This window comes from Drosophila willistoni, assembly GCF_018902025.1.
Source record: "Drosophila willistoni isolate 14030-0811.24 chromosome XR unlocalized genomic scaffold, UCI_dwil_1.1 Seg105, whole genome shotgun sequence".
NCBI lineage: Eukaryota > Metazoa > Arthropoda > Insecta > Diptera > Drosophilidae > Drosophila > Drosophila willistoni.
This window is the reverse complement of record NW_025814054.1, coordinates 3,105,547-3,123,672: the sequence shown is the minus strand read 5'-3', so window position 1 is coordinate 3,123,672 and position 18,126 is coordinate 3,105,547. Positions and strand designations below refer to the sequence as shown.

Here is an 18,126-nt window from a genome sequence, read left to right as displayed (position 1 = left end):
GCAGAAGCAGAAGCCCATCATCATGCTCCATTGCTGGTTGAGATGTCACACACACACACACACCCACTTGCCTGCTGTCAACTCGTGTGCAGCCTCCTGTTTCCTGTCCCTGTCCCTGTCCCTCATCCCCACCATACTACCCCGCCCACTTCATCTCCGGCTGCTGCTGCTTTTGTTACTGTTGATTATTTCATGCGACTTGCGCGGTTTTTATGCTTATTTTATGTTTGTATTTGTTATAAAAGAAGCAAAAGAAAAAAAAAAACGTTAAAAAAAATCAACAACAAGAGCGGAAGACGAATTTTGTGTATGTGTGTGTGTGCCTATGTGTGTGGCGATTCATTTTTTTACGATCTTTTCGCCTCTCCTGTTGCCTCTTCTCTTTGGTAATTGCCTTTACTTTTACATAATAATAATAAAATGAATTATAAAATAAAGTTACCTTTTCAACAACTAAATGACATTCACCTGCCACCTAACCCCCCCCCCATACCACCAAGCCGCCTCTTGTCTCTCTTTCTTGCTCTCTTTAATGTCTCTACCGAACGAAAGAAAAAAAAACAGAATTTGACATTAGCAGCAGCTCAAAGCCCATAAAAACATAACAAATGGGCAACCATAATGTGTGTCCTTAAACTGTCACTAAATCGATAAATTTTCATAATGGCCAGGCCATTTAAATATTTAGCCAAAAAAAGACGACGACATTGTCGACGAAGACGAAGAACAAGCAGCAGCAGGCAGAAGGCATAAGCAAGAACAAGAACAAGAACAAGACCAAGTCAAAGCAGGCCCAAGACCAACCCCTTTTCCTGGCTTTTCTTTCATTTTTTTTCTATATATTTTTTTTTTTTTTTTATATGCTGGATTAATAAAATTACCAACGACCCGCATAAACATAGATAGGCAAAAATGAATGGTGCTGCGGAAGACAGGGCGGTGGTGGCGGCGGGACACATCAACGCAAGGGCACGCACACACCAAACCAGCACAACTCGAGGTGGTCGGTCGGTCGGTCGGTTGGTTGGTCCGTCTGCCTTTCTGTTCGTCGCTTGGTCGGTACGTTGGTCGTCTTCAAAAATGTCTCCATGCCAAGGAGACTTGAGTAGCCTCAACACAGTGAGTGTGAAAAGTGAGGGCAAGAGGTGGCGAAGGCGGTGGATGAGGGGTAAAAGATGGAGCAGTTGCCACTCACGCAGGCCCAGTTAAGTGTGCGTGTTCAAGGATGCATTTTTTCGAGAAGAAAAAAAAACCAACATTCACACACACACACACACACACACACACACATAAAAAAACGAAACAAAGACAAAAGGCATAAAAACGTGCAAAATGGGCGTGGGCGAGGGCGTGAGACCCCGCCATTCCCAACAACAACCGCTTCCCCGCTTCCCCGCTTCTCCACCCCTTCAGCGGGAGGTAGGCTTATAAAGTGCGAGGCAGCAACAGCAGCAGCCAAGGCAAAAGCTGGGCAGGAAGCCACTTGTAAAAGTTTCATGCACGCGGCCCCACTTCACACGACAGCCAAACAGAAAGAGAGAGAGAGAGAGATAGAGTCTGAGTGGGTGGGGGGTGAAGAAAACAAAACAAAACATGGGCCAAAAGCCGCACAAAGGCGGCTCAGCATCCTAGCATCCTTCTCGTCCTAGTCCTACTGCTGGTCTGGGCTGGTCTGGTATGGTCGGTCTTCCATTTTGTGTTGCAGTGCTTGTTAGTGCGGGGATTGACGTTGACTTGAAGCTTAGAAGTGCCCAAGATGGAAAGCAAAAAAAAAAAAAAAAACAGTGTATATATCCCCCAACAGCCTTTCTCTCCCTCTCTCTCTCTCACTCTCTCTCTCTCTCTCTCTCTCTCTCTCTCTCTCTGTCTCAGTCTCTGTCCCTCGCAAGTTGCATTCCTTCTCTGCAATTGTTTTGGGGCGCTTTTGTTTTGTTGTTGAATTTTTACACGAAAAAGTCATTTAAATATGCGTTTGGCAAACGCATCGCACCCCAAGCCGCCGCACCCTTCGTCACTTCACCCGTCTCTCCTCCTCCTCTTCGTCTTCGTACTCTTCCCTAACTATTACTATAGCTTTAGCTTTAGCTGTGGATTGAAAGTTTTCTTTCGTCTTTTTTTTTTTTTTTTGTTCTTCTTCTCTTTTTTTCTTAGCTACTTTTACTGCCTTTACAGTTCACAGTCTTTGTCTCCCGCCCACTTAACTTAAGGTTGAGGGCATGGCTTGCGGCTGTCTTGCATTTCTTTTCATTTCACTCCAACCTCCCGCCCCTCGCCAACCTCTCTCTCGCATCATCATCTCGCCATCGCATTTGCATCGCGAACAGACAATTTGTAATGTTCATTTCCATTTTACAGCCTTGACTCCAAGTGTCGCAAGTCCTTACCCAGTATGGGAACAATAATAGTTAGTTAGTTGCTATGTCTTGTACTTACTTACTTTACTTCCGCAATTCACCGTGAAGCCACCGACCAAACAACCAGCTAACAGCTAGTAATAAAAAGTTTTTCAATTCAGTTTATATATCAAAATGTTCCGTGCAGATTTGGAAACTAGAATATCAACGTTGTCATTCGACACTTAACAAATGGTTAGCCTTACGCGATTTGCTTCCTAAATTAAATGAATAAATTTCTTCTTCAGGTTGATAGACAAAGCTGGCCAAGAAAAGAACTGACAGTGACTATTAGTTTATTTGGCTGTGGAGTCAGGGCTGCAAATAGATTTTCGATAGGTATGCAATTTGAGATATGTTCAGTATGGTCACACTAATTTAAGGCTAACATAATAATTATAACAGCTAAATAAAAGCTATTTTAGCTGATTGTTACTTGAAAACTTATAGAGATAAAAGACTAGATCAACAAGGAATAAATTTTGTAAGCTAAAGTAAAATGCCAAAAGTTTTCTACCAAAAAAAGAATTTTAATTCTAAGAGTGATAAGCTATTAAGCACCATCTTTAAACTCATTACTTAACTCAATTAGTTCCAACGAAATAATTAAATGAAGTAAGTAAGTCGTCTCGCCGACTTAGGTATACCATACACCAGTAAAACAAATATTTCAAATTTATAACAAATGAATTTACGTATTTTTCAAAAATTCTGTTCTCGCTCACAAAAGCATAAAAGCACCCTAGCGCCCCCACCAGCCAACGGCCAACGGCCAACTCCGGCCTTATGGAAAAACGTTTATATGCATAACTTGGCTATTTTTAGCTCGATTTTGATCAAATTAATGGTATTGTGCTGGATATTAGTATTAAATTTAAGTGTGCCAAATTTGATTGTACAATCGAATTTTTTCAAATTATGGGGGCGGAAAGGGGCGTGGGAAAATCTTTACACAAACAAAATGTGCGCATTTACTAAGCAAATATACATACCAAATTTGGTGTCTCTAGTAAGTATAGTGTTTAAGAAAATCGAATTTTATTTGATTTGCAGGGGCGGTAGGGGGGCGTGGCAAAAATTTGAAACAAACTTGATAGCTGTACATACTACACGAGATTAAATATCAAATTTGGTGTCTCTAGCTCTTATAATCTCCGAGATCTACGTGCTCATACAGACGGACGAATTGATATGGCTAGATCGACTCGGCTACTGATGCTGATCAAGAATATATATACTTTATGGGGTCGGAAAAACCTCATTTTGCCTGTTACATACATTTTGGCGACTTTAATATACAATTCCAACCCTATGGGTGTATGGTATCAAAAATGTAAAAAAAAAGTTGTAACTTAAGCTGGAAAAAATTCAAATATGATCAAAATGATCCTTTTCTTTTTTGTCACTTGAAATTGGCAATAAATTTTTGCCAAGTTTGTTTTTCCAACAACAACTTTTTAATATCACTTCACACCACAGTCGAGTCTTCTGTTCTGTTCATATATACGTATATGAAAGCATGTCCTCAAAAAGTAAAGAAAAAGTGGATAAATGCTTTCTGTTCTTACGCTTTTCTCGGCTTAACTTTTACCATAGCCAACATCTGTTTGTCTTCATTAGAAATAAATTGTCTAATTCCACAGTTTTTATGCTTTTTTAAAAAGCAATTGAAAATGAATTATATAGAAACTGTGTGATGCTATTTTAAGAAGATATTATACTTCTGACAACATTCTGGTATGGAATGTATGCGAAAGTATGCACAAAAAATCTGTTAGAATATCAAGAGTTTATCAACATTTAAATGGGTTTGGGCCAACGTTTAGCGCATATATTTTTTCTGTGCCATTTTCTTTATTTTTATTTTTTTACAAGCAAAATGTTCGACAGACTGTTTCGACTCTGTCTCGTTCACTTTGTGCTTATCTAAAAACCCGTTAAATTTATTGTGGCACAGCAAATGCGATTTCTCATTCGATACACACACACACGCAAACATACACCATGTAGAGAATATTCGTACCTGTATATACATACATAGGTAGGTACAGGTAATACAACAAAATATTCATTCAACGTCCAGCAAATAAATAAAAGGAAATTTTCAGCTGGCGCGTGTAAAAACAGCAACAAAGCTACAACAACAACAATAAAAATAATATTCTTTCAGTTTTCACATATCTACGAATTGCAAATACCCTTTTTATTACAACAATTAGCTATGAGTTCTGTGTCTGAAGATAAGCTTTAATGTAAGCACTAGGCGACTTAAAGAGCTCATCCATCTTAAAAGTTATTTTCGTTAGTGATTTGTCAGATTTCAAAGACAAAATCTCATCCTTGCTTATGCTCCAATTACCCCCTCAAGGTGTTGATGATCAGTGGAAACATTCTATTAGAATTTGTAAATAGTAGGGGATCCTCGCTATTGCCATATACCTTTAAGCCCTTGAAGGGTATTAAAAAAACGGTTGGGAGGGTGGACGAAAAACAGAGCAACGACCAACCAAAAAACAAAAACAAAATAAAAGAGGAAAAAATTTAACATTAACAAGCGAAGGGGAGAAAAAAATTTAACTTAATTGCCAAACACACAGAACAACATACACACACACACATACACACACATATTTGTATATATATATACACCCACACACAAAAATGCGTGTGAGGCTACCCTCAGCCACGCCCCCACCCTCTCTCTCCCACTCTATCTCTGTCTCTCCCCCCCGTTATCCAAAGGGGTGTTATTGTTCTTGTTGCTGTTGTGGTTCTGTTCTGTTGCTGCTGTTGGCGTGCGTGCGCCGTGCGATATAATTTATGTTTCAATAACTTTCGAAACTCATTGAAAAGTCGCTTATGTTTGCTTCAATGGCGGCAGCAGCAACAGCAACAACAGCAACAACATCGACAATGCTTTTGCGAGAAGAATGTTAAAAGTACAACAATAAATTGTTTGGATTTACTTATGGCTGCTATTGCCCACCCCCACCACTATAGCTCCCCCCCGCACCACCACACACTCAGCGTCTCCTACGTCCTTTCGTTTCTCTTGCCTCTTTTCGTTTGCCGCCTGCCATTTGCCATTTTACTCAATTTTTTATTGTTGTTGCACTTCAGCGACCTCCTGACAAAGAAAAGAAAAAAAAAACTGAAGAAAATTCATTGATGTTCTAGCTTAAAACGACTTTGTAATACCCATTAATGGAAATGTTTAGTAGAAGAACAGACAGAAGAGGCTCTCTGAGGCCTCTGAAAAGTTTCGAGGCTATGCATATTAGAAAATTAGGGGAAAATACTATCTAGAATAGACTATCTGAGAGAAAGGAAACGAGACAATGAATAAAAATAAATAAGCTGAGAAAGACATAGAATGAACCAACAACAGCCTATACTAAAAATAATGATCACTAATCAGAATCAGACAAAGAACTAGTTCAATTAAGATGCGCTAGACATTTGATTAAGATGCCGCTTTATGGATCTAATAAAGAATAAAACAGAGAAAAGGAAAACAGAAAAATCGAACAAATGGAGAGAGAAGGTTAGAGAACTGGTTCTCTGTTGTCTTAAGTCCGTCTGATGTTGATCAAGTATATGTATATGGAATATTTAAGCAACATAAATCTGCATTTAAATGAACCTCATGGACTCCTGATTACTCTATGAAATAAGGAGTATGAAAAAGAAGAAAATTCTCGCTTAAGTTGCAAAAGTTTTTTGCTATTTTTTTTTTTCTCTCCCTCTCTCGTTTTTCCTGTTGCTTCTCCTCTCTGTGCCCACTTTCTTTCTCTGTCGCTCTTTCTCTAGTTTCCTGCTTTTACTGAAATGTGTTTTGTTTGCCATTTGTTTTGCTGTTTTCGTTTTTGTTTTCTGTTTTCTCTTGTTTAATTTTTTTCTTTCGTATTTTGTTTTTTTTTTTTTTTTTGTTTTCTTTTTCATTTTATTCGTTTCGAAAATTTATTTGCAAGTTTTCTAATTTGTATTTCACTTCATTTTATTGTAATATACAAACTCATTTTGCCCAGCGAAAGAGACACAGAGTGTGGCAAGTGGGTGCAGCGCGGGAGGAATGAATGAACTGACGGAGCAAACGAATGAACGAAAGAGAGTTATCTAAAAACATCTATCTAAGCTAGAGAGACAAGCCCTAGACTCAGCCCACTCAACGCCCACCCACTTACTCCATCCATCCATCTATCCATTCATTCATTCACATACATATATCCTTAGTATGCAATGTCTTTTTCTCCTTACATTGCCTGCCCGCCTGCCTGCCTGCCGCCTGCCTGTTGGTACGCATATTTATTAACCGCACTGTTGACTCTACGTCTACGGCTGTGTGTGGCACCACTTTACGTGGTGTGCTGCAAGCTAGCTAGCTAACTCGGCTCGGCTGATTCCTTTTTCCTGCTTCCTGGCGGTTGCCTGTTGCCTCACTCGCTTTCTCTCTCGCTCTCCCTCTCTCTCTCTCTCTTGGTCCGCCTGTCCGTCTGTCTCGTCATCTCTCTTTCTCTTCACTGGCTGGGTTCTCTCCTGTTTTGAATTTTGTTGTCGCACCTTCTCAGGAATTCTGTTTACATTTATTACTTTGCGCAAGTTTAAGTGAAAAATTTCCATAAACATTCTTTTAAGCGACATAAAGTTTTTATTAAATTTTGCTACAAAACGAAAAACAAAAAAAAAAAAAAAAAAAAGGAAAACAAAAAACAACAACAACCCAGTGAATCCCTGACACGATGATATCTCAGGCAAACGACTACAACGACGTCGACGACGACTACAACAAATAGAGCCAAAGAATTTACAACTATAAGAAACCTTTTGGATGGCACACAGAGAGGGGTGAGAGGAGGGCAGTAAGCGGGTTTGTGGGGGTGGGATTGTCCTCTATTTTAAGACAGTTGCCACAGTTGTGCATGAGAATGGCGAATAGAAGGGGGGGGGCACTGGGAGGGCTGCTGCTGCACGCAGTTCATAAAAATTTTGCCAGCACAACGTGACATGCACAAAAGGCAAAAGGACACATGGCAGCAGCGACAACAGCGAGAGCAGGAGGCAATGCCAACAAGTAAGAGAGAATGTGGCATAAACTTTCCTTGCTTGTTAACCTGAAGAGTTCTCTCTCTCACCCCAGCTCTTTGAGCGTTTTACTGACATTAGATGAAATTCAATTAAAAGAAAGATATATTTCGTGGAGGGCGTAACAAAGAATGAAGGTTTTTGTTCCGTTCTTTTTTCGTTCGTTGGCGTATTGCGTATACGCCCCATAAAACGCTTAATTAGTGCATCAGCTCATAAACATTTCTGTTATTTTTTTGTTTGCCCAGGATTATCCTGGCTAAAGTTTTCACATTCAATTGAAATTGACTCATTTTAAAATGTATGTATGCGTGTGTTTGTGCTTATGTGTGTGTGTGTGTGTGTGTGTGTGTGTGTGTGTGGCCTCATTATTCATACTGTCCACAAAAACCAGCTAATTTACGTTAAGCATTTTTAAATAAGGTCAAAACGAGGCTGATAGAGGAAACAGGAGGAACATGAAGGTCCAACCAGCCAACCAAAACAACAGCAGTAACACCAACAACAACAACTGGAGAGAAAAAAAAAAGGGAAAGGGAAGCCGCGAATGGGGCGGGGCTGTAGATGATAGAAAACTGGGCTGGTTCAGCCAACCAAAAGTTGATCGAAACCGCAACAAATGACAAACGTTTCAGGCAACGGCAGGAAAAACCAGTGCGGGCGGGATGAGAGCATAGGATGAGAGACCTGTCTGTAACCGGTAGATGGTATAGAGGTCTGGATAGGGGGGGGGACCAGAGATGGGGAATGGGAGTGGGAGTGGCAGTGGGTGGATGAACAACAACAGGAAAGCAAAAAATAAAATCAATGAAAATGAAAACCAATTAGTGGTTAACCAAACTGTTCAAATTTGGAAATGGATGCAGCCGTGCATGGTCATAAACAACAGCAACATCAGCAAAGAGTTACAGAGAAGAGCGGATGGAGCGGAAAGAGGTACACAGAGGTCAATAACAAGGTTGAAAGGTAAAAGGTTTTCTCGCTGTAACAAAATTTATTATCGGCTGTATTTAACCATAATTAAAATGAGTTTCTCTCACCTATTACCACCTACTTTCTGTCTCTCTGTCGCGGACTCCCTCTCTCTCTCTCTCTCGCTTTCTCTCTCTCTCTCTCTCTCTCTCTCTCTCTCTGTCTCTCTCTCTGGGCTTAAGGTAAATCCACAGACGATGCGAAAATTTCAATGGGAAAATCACAGAAAAACAGACACAGCAAACTTCACAATTGATTTGAACATTAATCCATTAAATTGAACTACTGAAATCAATTAAAACATATATACTACCCAAGACATATACATATATATCTAGATCCATTATCCAGACATTCCGAATGAATCACTAATTGTTACTTTTTATTAACCCAGATTTGAGAGGCTTAAATCTATGGTCAGAGAGAGAGAGAGAGAAAGAGAGAGGGACAGAGTTAATAGTTAAAACTGTGTGCCAGCTCAGGATATATATACTTCTTTCGATTTAACTTTGAATACTTTGGCAAGAGCCTTTTTTTTCAAGTTAATTTCAGAATTAGTTTGAATTAATTACAGTTTTTTGTTGATAAACAACGAAAAAGACAACGTGGATTGGCGTAGATTTCTTTTTGGTCTCAATTTCAGAAAACAGTTTTCCTTTTGAAGGCTTTTCCTTCATGAAACTTACCTAGATCTACGTGTTGTGGGATCCTTCATAACCATAGCCTCTGAGATATCACCATAGCGTCCAAAGTAATCACGTAAACTCTCTGTAAAGAACAAGAGTGAAACAAATAAAATGAGAGTGAAAGAATGTAAAACGTAATGCAATAAATAATCAATCAACTAACCAACCAACGGGCAAGTTATTTGCTGATGAAATGTGTCACGGCAGACGAGAGTCATCAAAATCACGACACAACCAAACACCCCCCACACACACACACACACACACACACACACACACAAACACATACAAAAAAAGTCACTAATTTTTTGTTTCTCTAACTGGGCTTAATAAAAATTCGCGGCCTAAATAAATAATCTCACATATTCAACTCTCAGGCCCTAACTGGACACATTATTCACATGCATACACACTCCACACAACTCAAACTCAAATGCCATACACACACACACATATACACCCGTACATACATATGACCCATACTCCTCTAGTACTTGGCTTTGGCGGTTGCCACGGCGGCAGCAGCTGTTGTCTGCGGTTTTTGTGAGCTAATCTGAGGGCAAACCATGGCGGACTCTTCTCTCTTACTGATGGTTAGAGAGGGGTAAAAGGGCGGGGTTTTTGCGAAAGCACCACTTCAGCTTCAGAGCTTCAGCGGGGCACGTACGCACACACACACACATACACACGCAAAAACTGAAGTTATTTCAACAAAATTGCCAGACAAAAAGGCTGGAGGCAGGAAACTGGAAGGAGAAATACCAAGGCTTGTTGGCTGCGATTTAATGCAGAAAACGGAACAAAAAAAAAACGAAAAATAAACCGATAAAGTCATCTCTCAAACACACACACGCACTGTATCTATCTATGTTTATGTGTGTGTGTGTGTGAGTGTGTGTGAGATGGCGTTGGAAGAAAACCCCTAATCCAGTCGCGAGTCGAGAGTTGAGTGTCATAAATTCAAACTACAATAAAAATTCAATAAAACAAACGATTTTTTTTCCCCCCGTCCTACACCTACCCTTCACTCCCTTCAAAACTGAAGCAACTAGTTGCTCTAACAATTGCGGTGGCTAGCATATGACAGAGTGCAGACACAGGGCAGAAAGGAGGGCAGGGGGAGGGAGGGGGAAATATGTGGAACATTGCAACGCAGAACGCGTCGCGTGATTTACATAAGTATGCACAATAATTATGAACAATAAAAAACAATTTGTTTGCTTATGACAGTTTTTGGTACCATAAATAACAGCAGCAACTGGCGGAGTGGCTCTCTGTCCTTCTCTAAGGAGGAGAGGGTTAAAGGGGCACTGCGTGTGTGGCATGTAAATTGTTGGGGCCAGGCCCAAGTACAAAAAAAGGTTTACCCTCACCTCCCCACACACACACATACACGCACATACACACAAACCTCATTTCACATTTCACGGCGCGTAATATGCGCCAGCTGAAAAGTATGCTACACTTTAAGTTTTAATGGGCAATCGAGCGTATAAGAGAAGAAGCAGAAGAAGTTGTTGTAGTAGTAGTAGAAGTAAAAGAAGAAGGCGCATAGTGATAGAGGCAGTTTGGTTAGGTAGCCGAGAATGACTAGTCAATTAGTTAGAAGTGTGTGTGTGTGTGTGTGTGTGTGTGTGTGCTTTGCCACAAGTTTTATGAAAGTCATTAAAATGAAGTAGATGAATTAGTTGAAAGTCAAGGTACAGTCGTGCTTGCTTATGCTTAGTTTGATTTGCAAACTGTTGTGATTTAAATGGGGTAAATTGAAATAGAAAATCTTTGAACATTGTTCTACGTTTAACTTTAACTTATTTTGAGCTTATTTTCAGCTTTCAACCAAAATATTATGATAGTTTTAACTTTAAATCTTCAATTGGATAAAAGGCAACATTCTAATTTCGCATAATAGACTTAAGAATGCGAATTGATGAAATTGAAAATAAAATTCAACTCTTAGAGAAATATTATTTGCTGTTTTACCTAAAGTCGAATGTAACTACAATTGAGGCTGAGTAGATTTGATCCGAAACCATGTATAAGTCGGTTAATTAACTCTGCCATCTCCTCTTCGGTACATCGCATTGCATATCGAATTGTCCAGTTTTTGGGTGCTGACAAATACCTTCCAGCCAATTCATGCTGGTAACCAGTTTTTGTTTTTAGTGCAGATCACAGGACCCATCCTATCCAATGACACAACCCATTCGCATTCCAACTGGTCGGTCATGACAGTGTCAATCATATTTTGCTACATATTGCCCACATTTGTCTCACACACAGACACACACACACACACCCATGGGAAGGGAAAACAAGATGAAGTTAGACAGACAGACATACTAAATTTCCTCTAGCATCAAATACACTTCTACCTGGCTTCCGCTCAATTAACCATTTCACGTTTCTCACAGTGCATGAGCGAACACTACCCTCGGGCCCCCTTCAGCAGTTCCGCTGTACCCCTATATCGCCCTCCCCAATGTCCAGTTGCTGCTGTCAGGCAATGCGACGTTCATTTTTGAGTGACAGCTGCAATGTTTATTTTGCATTTCATATTTGTAAGCTGGCCCATTGCCCTCGCCGCTGCTCTCCGGCAACAGTTAGTCATCAGTGTGTGTGTGTGTGTGTGTGCCAACTGTCACTTGACCGGTCCTGTTAGTTGGCTCTTACAAACCCCCACCCCCCATCCACCTCGCTCTCTGGCCCCGTCCTTGCACCCGCATAGCAAAATAAATGCGCACATGTATAAAGTGTAAATGCGAATGAACACACAAAACAAAACATACATAACAGAGGGCGAGAGAGTGAGAGAGAGAGAAAGAAAAGGAGACGAGAACAAAAAAAAAAGTAGAAAAAGTTGGAAAAACAAATGGCCAACAAATTAAAACGCGACAAAATAAAATTAAAATTTATTTGCTATGGCAAACAATATAAAATAAAATACAACAACCAAAAATGGACAGCAAGAAGCAGCAGCAGGAGCGACATCAGCATCAGCAACAACAACAACAACAACAACAGCAACCAAATATATTGTAACAGGGCCAAAAGCCAAACTTGGGGATTTAATTAAAATGTTTACCACAGTCATTTCATTTTCATAGCCCAAGCCAAAAAACATAAATTTTGAAACGCATAACAGCAACAGCAACAACAACAACAAAAGCGAGAAAGAAAACCAACCACAAAGCGAAACAGCTGCAAGAAAATGCCAACCAACCAACATTAAACTTGGCCAAAACTCACTTTTTCTCTCTCTCTCTCTCTCTCTCTCTCTTGCTCTCATCTTAGACTCAGCCTCTTTAGCTAACATCAATTTGAGGAAAAATTTGATTGTTGCATTTTCCTTTGCTCCGTTTTTTTTTTTTTTGTTTTGTGCCCCCTTTTTCTTTTTATTATTATTTCGTACTGAATTTGCACGTAATTAGTTCAAGCAGGCAGGCAGCAAATCTTTCTCCTTAACCCAGCTAAATATGCTTCATCATCTTTGTATGAAGCGGGCGAGGGTGATCACAAAAGTTTGCCAACATATTGGTAAGATTTCTAAGGAGAATGGCCGAAAAGCAAACTGGGAAACGGAACAAAAAAATCCCCAGAATTTCCAAATGAAAATCAAGTCGAAAGCGGCGTAAAAACTTTAATTTTAAATTCCACTTCATTTCTGGCCCTTCAATTTCTTTCTATCAACGTCAGTCGTCACCTGATATGTCTAAAAGATATATAATAACTTAAGATTTTTAAACCTATTTTAAATTCGCCCTCGTATTTTTGAGTAGGCCTAATGTCAGCAGAAAATTTTGATACCAAATCCATTTAGTAAAATTATTTATAAGAAAACTCTTTGGTCTAGGGGTTAGATTTGTTTTTTTTTTTTTTTGTGTTTTGTTTTTGTTCTTTTGGTTTTTATTTCTTAGTTATTTCTTTTCGTGTTGGGAAAAGAGTGAAAACGAAAGATGGAGATGAAGAATAAGGGGGTTAGCCTTTCAATCCGTTTTGCGGTTGCAGGCATATTAACCCCTTAACGTCACACAGCATCCCTGCCCTTAACCCTCTCTAGCTACCAACACCCTCAACACATGTTGTCAAAAGCACAATGCTGAAACCATAAATTTATGTGCTTTCTATTGTTTTTGCCAAAGAAAGCGGAAGTTCCCTGTATGTATGTGTGTGTGTGTGTGTGTGTGTGTTTGAGTGTGTTTGAGTGTGTATGCTCTGCGGTGGGCCCAGCCGCAAAACAAAAGCAAAAACTACAACAACATTTTTGGGAATGAAGAAAAAGCTAAGAGAAAAAGGTGAGCGCAAAGGGATTTCAATCAATTGTGAGGCAGCAGCAACAAAAACTAAACCTCTGCTAGGTCCTCTCACTCTCCATCTTTCATTCCCTCCTCCCAACGCTCTTTCTCTCTGTCTTTCCCTCTAGCTCTCTTCTCTGTGTTGCTGCCTCGTCTTTTTCTGTTTCTGTTTGAAAACGCAAATTGCTATTTTGTTTGAGTCACAAGTGAAAAAGAGAAAGAACAACCAAACACAAAGAATATGAGCGAAAGAGAGAGACTCTATGGAGGACAGCAGAGAGGGGTGGTCGAGAGGATGAGGCGCTGTAACACATCCCGGGCCGTGGCATCATTTTTCATGCGCTCCAACAACTTTTGACAAAGGTCGGTCAAGCAAGTCTTAAAAACTTTGCGACAAGACACAACGCACGTTCCTAGTGTTCCCTTCTCTTTCTCACCCCGGCCTTGGCGTCTCTCTCACTCACTCCCTCTCTCTCTCTCGTACTCATCGTGCCTCCGTTCTTTCCAGCCAGCCCTGGATCCTTCTTCCTACTCTTCTTCGGCTCGACAGCTTTTCGCTTAGTGAATTACGCAGGCTTTAAGGGGTTAAGGTTCAGACCGTGTGGGGCAATATGGGTAACAGTTGTCGCTGTTTGCTCTTGGCCTTAAGCCGTAAATAATAATATTTAGACAAACCCCAAAAAGCAGCAACAGCAGCAGACTAAGGCTAAGCAAAGCAAGCGAAGCCAAACACAGTGAGTAAAGGAAACCTACAAAGGACAGCCCAAAAATTTACTTAGGCCAAATAATTTCTTTAAAATACTCTCTCTATAAAAAATATAGAGAAATTTTCCATCTATATATAATTATAATTATGCGAAACTCGAAAAAAACTACCAACAAACATTGTTAGTTTATAAATTTTTCATCTACTTAGTTTTAATTTTTTTTTTTTAATAGCCTTTTTCAAACGTTTTCACAATAATAAAAATAAAAAATTCATTTTTTATGTATATCTACATATGTATCTGATATTCAAACAAATAGTTGGTAAAACTAACCTTGACCAGCAATTAAAACTAAAAGCTTTAAAACTTTAGAGGAAAACAATTTCCAGCAGCAGAAAACTAGAAAATATTTGCAAACATATGAAATGTTATGTTGTTGAAACAAGCTTTTAATTTATATATATGTATACACACATATATTTGATTATTAGAACAATTTATAAGCAAAATAAAGAAACATTGTTGACCCATTTAGAGAGCAAAAGTTTTTCCACAAAACAGATTTTTATGTTAATTCTATTAATTTATTTGTCCAATTGAACGAAATTTCATTTGGCAAATATTTTTATTTATTTGTCGAAAATTAAGTTTTGAGGGCTTTGAGCTAAAAATAATTTCAAATGGATCTTATTTCATGCCGAACTCTTTGAAAAAGTCTTGGATACCCCATTACCCTTTTTTTTGGAGTCATTTTCTGAAATAGAAAACTTGTTTACATGCGTCAACATTTTTACCTGTTAGCCAAAAAAAAAAAAAAAAAAAAAAAAACGAAAGAACGAGAAAAACTTGAGCCACGAAAGGATTTCATTTTCCATATTACTTTTTTTGTTTTCTTTTTGTTGTAGTTGTTGGCTTCTCTCCTTTCCTCAAGAAGTTTTTGCTCGCGCGATTTATGCTAGGAGTGAAGGCAAAAATAGAAGAAAAAAGTCATAGACTTATGGATTTGCCATACGACGACTTATACTATATATAATGGCACTTACGATAATTGCATGGTCGAGGCAGAAAGAGAAACGGCAACTGGGGGGGGGGGGGGGGGGGCAGGGCAGGGCAGAGTAGGGCAGAAGTTAGGAGGCAGTTGGCAACTCTGAATAATTTATGTGAGCCTTCGAACCGAAGTCGCTGTTCAAAGTTAAGACGACGCACAAATTAAAATCAACGCACCAAAATGATTGATGAATGGCCCAAAAATGGGCAGAGGCAGGCAGGCAGGTTAAAAGGGGGTTGTTCACTTGTCTCTTTTACCTTTTGTATTTTGAATGGCGGGGAGAAAAGGGAAATGAGGCCCAAATGGGGGTTAGTGGGGTCAAGTCAGAGTCATTTAAATAGGGGGCACAAAAAACAATGAACAATGGTCAACCCACCCAAACGAAAGGTAAACTTTGAAAAACTAAAACAGAATGTCAAAAATCAAAGTCGAAAAACTAAAAGTGTTTGGGAAAACAAAAGAGAACATCCAACAATAACAGCAGCAACAACAAACAGAAGACGAAGATGAAGTAAGAGTGGGCAAAAGAAAAAGCAAAAGACAAAAGACAGATGCCCAAACACACAAAAAACAGCAGTAGCAGCAGCAACAGTAGAAAGAAGGGGGCGAAAAATAGAAAGAAAGTTTTGGACAAAAGCAAAACTTTCAGTCAAGTGAGAGGTTGCTTATCTACGCCCAGACACACACACACACACACACACACACCCAAAGAAAGAGATCAAAATGAAACCCAGAGAGCATCAAAAGCATGCTAATGTCCAGTAAAAACCACGCCTCCAGTCCGCATCTACATCCACACCCACACCCTGTACCAGCACCCGCACCACGTGAATAACCACACCGAGAGGGCCAAAAAGTCAATGCTGACAAAAAGGGTCAAGAAGATGGCAAAGCTTCGACTTTTCTTTTGTAAACGCATACGAATCAATTGATTTGAAACCGTAACCAAATGGTTAAGGCTTGGAGGATCACAATCTGATTGGGCGGCATGGAGGACGTAAAATTCGAATAACGAATGAAGATAGAGGTTGGAGATGATGGTGACTATGCTGAAGATAAATGCAAAGTTTGTTTTTGCGAATGCAGCCAAGTGGAATAAATTGTTCGCAGTCAAGGTAAATCGTCGTGGAAATCACTGAAAGCAAATTAAAAATATATTCTTTACGTTCTTTTCACAGAAAAATTGTGTCAACTAAATGATACTCTATATCATGACATCGTACAACACATCAAAACGTTTGACCACGTGCGGGAAACAGGTAAAAAGAAAATACTTGGAACTTCATTTGATAATTTTTCGTAGATGTTTGATCTATGAGATCTAAACGAAATCTATAACTGTTCTAAGTATACATAATTATTGATATTGGGCAATCGTTTTGGCGCAAACAAGGAGAAAATTGAAAGCAAAAAGAAATCGACTAGCCTTTTTCAAAATTTAACAGGGTATACAAAAACAACGAAGAACAAAAAAAAAAAGTAAACGAAAGAAAAGGTGAACAGTGAACGGAAAACTGTGATAGCAAACAAAGTGAGTTGAAGTATGTAAAAAGATATAGAAAATTTCGAGATGGCCAACCAGTCAATATATGTATATATATCCCCTTCAAAAAAAAAAAAAAAAACACAAAAATGGGGGGAGGATTCAGAGAACAAAAGGGTCAAGCTTTCAACGCAATAAACCAAGCTAAACCGAACCAACCCAGTCACAGGCGACAGGCAGCCGCATTGGTAGCATTAGGTCTTAGGATTTCCTTATAAATTATTGTGAATTTATGCGAATCATTTCCAGTTGGATTGCCAACGCGAAAACTGAAAGAGGTGATGATGGAACGTGACGAGGGGAATGGTAGGGGAGGGGGAGGGAGGAATGGCATCAGAGGACTAACCCGCCTTGCGGATTTTAACTTTATAATTGAATCCATTACTTAGGGGACGTGCAATGATGAGGCTGGCCGCCGCGTGCCAAGATTTTGATGTATTGAAGTGTAAGGGTGAACTTAACCCCTGTTAAACTCTCCGCACCCCCAGTACACCCATCCATACCATGAACCATCCTCAAGTTGGATTTAAGTTTTTGGTTTGTTGGCTATACAAAAAAAAAACAGAAAATAAGAAAAACACAGAGAAAAACCAACTCAAAAATAAGTTTTAATTACGGGCATATGATGGTGGCCGATAATAGAAGAGCAAGGCAACTTTTCGGAGCCAAGGCAACCGACTGACTGAAAAATTCTATTATAATTAATAGCAGAAAATTATGAAATTAATGCAAAACACACACAGACACACACACACACACACACACACAAACAGAAACAGCCAAACATAGATGAGCCAAAATTGGATTCATTAAAAATGAAGTGGGTTGGGTTTACCCCATGCTTTTCTTTTTATTTTCATTGTTTTTTTGTTACGATTTCTTTCTCTGTCGGCTTAAGTTGAAATGCAGAAATGAGATGGAAAAGGGTTAAACCGGCTGTTGATGATAATTAAATCTATAAGATTGTCTCTCACTCACTCTGTTTTGTCTGTCTGTCTGTCTGTCTGTCTGTCTGTCTCTTACTGACATAGATTTTCTAATCACATTTAAACTGTTGAAATAATCATGATGATGAGGGACCAAACTCAAAATTTGACATTCAGCTGAGGCTTAGGATTATCTACTGTGTGAAATGAGCTACTAAAACATGCTACATTTTGCTACTAAATTTTAAAGCAGCTTAACAAAGCGAATTTGCTGATGACCAGGAATCTTAATCTATATGGAAATCAATATGATAATGATTTGAAAGCATTGAAAGCATTCTCTTTTCATTATAATAAATTTAGTTTCTTTTGCAGATTGGTGCATTGGTATTCTAAATTGTTTTCTTGCTTTTTAACAAATTTCATTAATTTGGTTTATTCACATATTTGGCCATCATTTGGGAAAATCCTTTCTAT

General features: G+C 39.1%; 1 protein-coding gene across 5 annotated transcripts in view; it reads right to left on the bottom strand.

Annotated features, from left to right (window-relative positions):
* Positions 1 to 18,126, bottom strand: part of LOC6646085 (RNA-binding protein Musashi homolog Rbp6) — a 200,971-nt gene that overhangs the window by 120,032 nt on the left and 62,813 nt on the right. For all 5 annotated transcript variants that reach the window (XM_023177880.2, XM_023177883.2, XM_023177884.2 and 2 more), the window contains exon 3: positions 9,134 to 9,215. In XM_023177880.2, the coding sequence (XP_023033648.1) occupies positions 9,134 to 9,215 (82 nt within the window). The remainder of the gene's footprint in view (positions 1 to 9,133; positions 9,216 to 18,126) is intronic.